General features: G+C 51.3%; 1 protein-coding gene across 3 annotated transcripts; it reads left to right on the forward strand.

Annotated features, from left to right (window-relative positions):
• Positions 1-533: 533 nt before the first annotated feature.
• Positions 534-4,230, forward strand: Smim12 (small integral membrane protein 12). 3 transcript variants are annotated; one of them, XM_006987446.4, is made up of 2 exons: positions 534-685; positions 3,357-4,230. In XM_006987446.4, exon 2 carries the CDS (start codon positions 3,362-3,364, stop codon positions 3,638-3,640), a length of 279 nt encoding a protein of 92 aa, XP_006987508.1. In that variant the 5' UTR covers positions 534-685; positions 3,357-3,361; the 3' UTR covers positions 3,641-4,230. The 3 variants fall into 3 exon arrangements, with proteins under 3 accessions (XP_006987508.1, XP_042127823.1, XP_042127824.1); XM_042271889.2 differs by having other exon boundaries at positions 652-1,317; XM_042271890.2 differs by lacking the exon at positions 534-685 and adding an exon at positions 1,346-2,310.
• Positions 4,231-4,639: the final 409 nt, after the last annotated feature.

Consider the following 4,639-nt stretch of genomic DNA (forward strand, 5'->3'; position numbering starts at 1 on the left):
GTTTAGGGAGAGTGGAAACATGGAGAAGAGCGGATGCTTGTATCAGAGGGTCTTCTATAAATGCTTCACTATCTTTCAGCTATTTGTAGACACACCATAGCTACCATCTAGTTCCCTGATTTTGGTATGCCTGGCACAGTACTTACATACGTCATATTATCTAACCCTCACAACATCCTTGCCAATATGGGTGGTATTAATGCTATGCAGATGAGGCTCAGACAGATTAATTAATAACGTTCCTAAAGACACACAGCCTGAAAGCACAGACCGGAAGAGGTTTTAAAGCACTAGATTATCCTCTCTGGAGGTCAGGGGTTGGGTTTTCTGTTTCGACCTAGGTCTCAGAAGATGCCTAATGAACTTCAGTGCGATCAATGAATACGTGACTTCACTTTTCTCCGCTAGAAAAGCACGGCGGCAACGTCGCTTTGGGGAGCCTCCAACCGCCAGGGGGCGCTACATCCACCTCCGTTCATCCCAAGAGAGAGGCGGATGCCTGGCTTCCTTCCTCTTGTCGCTTGACCGGAGCTCAGCCAATCGCCGCTCTCCGAGAGCGCCCGGACGCCAGTGGGCGGGGCCTCGGGCGACGCCCCACGGGCCCCTGGGAGCAGCGACGTCCGTGTTGCTCCCGGCTAGCGGGCGCAGCGCGGGGCCGGTCCGGGGCGTGCCGGCTGGGCCGCAGGTGAGTGCCTAGGGCCGAGGGCGCCCCTCTTCCCTGGATCGCCCGACACGACTCGCACGGGGACGGCTCCTGGCCATGACCTCCTCGTCGAGGGAGGCGTAGTCTCCGTGGCCGTCCCGGCTCCGGCCAGCTCTAGGTGGCCGAGTGTGGGCTGCCGCCGTCAGAGCTTGTCCGCCTCAGGCACCTGCAGGCCAGAGGGTGACGAGGCCACGCGTGTGGTGTAACGGGACAGGAGACCGGGAGCTGATGACCCTGACCTCTGGCGCTCTCATCCCCAGACCTGACTGGGGTAGCTGTCAAGGCTGGTTCTTCCACCTTCTTGGACCTCTTCCGACTGTTCTCGAATTTGGAGTGTCGTTTCCGGTGGGACCAGCCCAAGGACAGGTTTCCGGGCGGCCCAGTTGACCCGTACCTGGACTCTTTGGCAGGCTCCCCTGCATGCTGGGCTGGAAACAGGCGTCAGCATTTGCGAGACGCTCCTGCTACTTACGTTTTGGAGCTGCTTGTGATGGTATTCCTGCTCCTTTGTGATTGTGGCTGGAAGACTGCTTTAAGTCTTGCGTTAGCGACTTGTTTATGCTGCCCGTGGTTCAGTCGATCAACAACTTTCTTTGGAGCTCTTTGCCAGGCAGGTTAGCAGGGGGGTGGGAAGAGACATAGCGCATAGGACGATCCGGACATCCTTGGTCCTTAACCTCCTGGAGCTTCAAGGAGTTTTGAGAGATGTAGACAAGTAGGGTACGCTCACACAATGCCTATCACAGAGAAAATGGTTGTGCTGGATATGTGGATGACTGGAATACAAACAGGACCATATATGTAGGAGAATAGTAGTTATAGACTGGTACTTAAGACAAATTGGAACATTGAATGGAGAGTCGCTATTTAGGGATACTCTGAAGAACTTGCACCTGTAATCATAAACACGTGGGAAGTGGAAAGAGGAGGATCAGCAGTTAGAAGTCATCCTCAACTACATTGAGGGTTTGAGGCCAGGCTGGATGACATGAGAACCTGTCTTAAAAATAAAAACTTAAAAAGGCAGAAAATAGAATGGAGAAGTATTGGATTTGGTGTTCTTTGGGGGCTCCTCTCTTTCTTAATGTGTACATTGTAGGATTTTGAAAATCTCTTAGTATAACCTTAGAACGCACAAGAAAGGAAGTCTTTCAATGTAATGAAAAGCTAAGCTAATGAGGAGCTGCAGGAGACACTGCCTACATCTATGGTTTGAACAGACACCATACACATACATCTGCCCAGGCTTGGCCTCAAAACCAGTGGGTCTGCTGCTTGTAGTGATTTTGGCAAGCTAGCATAGTGTCTTTGAGCCACTGTGGCCTTAGCCAGGAATTTGGGCAAGTAATTCCTACATCATAGAGGTATTGTGAAGGCCAGGTGATGACCAGGGGGCTACTGTGGTGTACAGGGCCTGGTGTCAGGTCGAAGGACCAGGAAGAGAAGCCCGAGTCTGCTGCAGTTTGGTCTACATGTAGTCTCAGGCCCACAAGACCTCCAGTCCCTCCAAAGAGAATCAGAACCAAAGGGAGACGGGGAGAGCCATGGAATCCTCTGTGAGGTTTGGATGTCTCACCCTAGAGCAGAGAGACAGCGGTGTTGGAGCAGTAAGCACAAGTGTCCTAATGCTGGTGACTAAGGAGTGACTTTGAGGATGAGAGGTCATCGGATGTGTGAAGTGCTTAGCTCAAGGCCCAGCTTGGAATTAGTGCTCAGTCGATGGTGATTATTATCATCATTAGCTCATTGCCAATGGCCTTTTATGATTGTAACAGTACTTAAATAATGGTATAAATAGTCATTTAATAGTGGTAATCATTTGCGACTAAGTGGCCATTTGAATGAGTGGGTTTGTATATTACTTTGGTATTTCATTGCAGAAGGCCCTGGGGGCAGCTCCACAATTTTTGTTATTTTTATTTCACAGTGTTTTCCACAGGGACTTTTCAAGTGTTAGGGTTCTAGGGCATCTGGAGTACTGTATTCACTTGCTGTATTTTCAGGCGCTTTCTGTGCAAGTGTGAGGATGTGAGTGTGGTTGACAATAGTGTGTTTTGAGGGTGTTTTGACCAGGATTTGTTAACTACAGGTTACTGTCATTGTTAGAAAAGCCCAGTCCAGAATAGGCTTAAAACCCTTAGCTATATTTAGTCCAGGGTAGTTAGGTAATGGATCATAGTTTTGGGCTGTTTAAATAAGTCCCTGGTACTTTACCCAAAGAAAAGGAACTGCTCATTATCAGAGAGTCAGAATTCAGAGTGTGTGTGCGTGTGAAGTTTCACAGAGCAGAGAAAAGACTTCTTTTCCCTTCCTGAAATGTTGAAAGACTGGAGGGGGGACCTGAGGTCACACCAGGTTTGAAGCTCCATTAGGTGACACTCGGAGGTTCCTCGCGGGGAACTCCTGCGTACAGGAATGCAGCATAGTTCGTGGAGGTTTTACCTCCTTCCGTAACCGTCCACTCTTCACAACTTCCTAGAGTATTTCAGGACCCAGCTGTCCCACAAAGCACAGGGGCTGCTTGCTGCTCTGTGGGGTGGCTGCTCAATGATTAGTGCCAGGCTGTCAGGTAAGCAGAGCGCCCAGTGGGCCGTCCCCACCTGCTGGGGCGGGGGATGCTCGGTTCTCCCTAGTGCTCTCTTCTCCTCTGCAGATGTCATGTGGCCTGTGCTTTGGACCGTGGTGCGGACCTATGCTCCCTATGTCACCTTTCCTGTGGCCTTCGTGGTCGGGGCTGTGGGCTACCACCTGGAATGGTTCATCAGGGGAAAGGACCCTCAGCCTGTGGAGGAGGAGAAGAGCATCTTGGAACGTCGAGAGGACCGAAAGCTGGATGAGCTGCTAGGCAAGGACCACACTCAGGTGGTGAGCCTTAAGGACAAACTGGAATTTGCCCCCAAAGCAGTCCTGAACAGAAACCGTCCAGAGAAGAATTAATGGAGGGCCCAGGTCCCTGCCGCCATGTCGGCCCAGCTTCAGAACATACATCTGATGTGCTTTGCTGCTCACTCCGGCCCCTTCTGCACCCCACAGCCACACACACATACTGGTTGGCCCTTTATGGCTGTCCAGCTGCAGCAGTAGGGGCCGACCAAGAGGAAGACTGCGTCCGTTGAATGGGCTGTCTCCATGACAGTGCAGGCTTCTGATCTTACCTGGGAGCTCCAGCCCAGGGGAATGAACACTGCTCTCGGGCTCCCTGGAGAGGGGCATGGCCTCAGCTGGGAATGGTTGGGGTTTGTTGTTGCCATTAGGAGGGGCACCTCCATGTCTAGTTCTACTTTTTGCACTGGAAAGAATCAGAAATCTCCCTGGCTCCCTTGATGGGTTTTTCCTATTCTCTGGCACATGTGTCCCTTTATCGGCTCAGGAGTAGATTCTCAGGGGAAGGAAAGCATGTTTCTGTTGTGGGGAGCTCAGGCTGTTGACCTTGGGGCAGAAGGGGTGTACACCTGGAGATAATCACTGTCTTCCCCCCTTCCTCACTGTGTAGTGAGAACCTCCATTAAAGTGGCACCGGAGACACAGTGATGGAATTCTGTCTTCTGGATGGGGTCTGGGTTCTCCTAGAATTCCTGCAGGCATTGGGGGGATGACATCAGTAGTGTCTGTGGACGTCCAAGACTGAACGCAGCTGGAAGCTGTGTTTTACTGAGTGCTAGCTGAGGCTCCTGGAGGCACAAGTTCCCAAGAGTCTTTTGATCATGGTTGCACGAGGCTGCAGCGTCTCTAGAGTCTGAATTGGTAGCACACGCACTCAGAGATGTTTGCACATTAAAGAGATTGGGCAGGAATGGGGAAAGGTCACCACACACTCCCAGGGCTCCAGTGCAGATGATGGCCACACTTTGTTGTCTCCACTGACGTCTGTGTGGGTTTTTTAAATTTGCTTTGTTTTGAAACAGGGTCATTATGTAAGCATGACTAGCCTAGAAC

The sequence above is a fragment of the Peromyscus maniculatus genome, chromosome 2, assembly GCF_049852395.1.
Source record: "Peromyscus maniculatus bairdii isolate BWxNUB_F1_BW_parent chromosome 2, HU_Pman_BW_mat_3.1, whole genome shotgun sequence".
In the NCBI taxonomy this organism is placed as follows: Eukaryota; Metazoa; Chordata; class Mammalia; order Rodentia; family Cricetidae; genus Peromyscus; species Peromyscus maniculatus.

Bases quoted from the DNA above. Each gene is read 5' to 3' on its own strand.
- Smim12 (XM_042271889.2), top strand. From the start codon at position 1,194: ATGGTATTCCTGCTCCTTTGTGATTGTGGCTGGAAGACTGCTTTAAGT. The intron at 1,318-3,356 runs GTTAGCAGGGGG...TCTCCTCTGCAG, and splicing joins TGGAGCTCTTTGCCAGGCAG to ATGTCATGTGGCCTGTGCTT.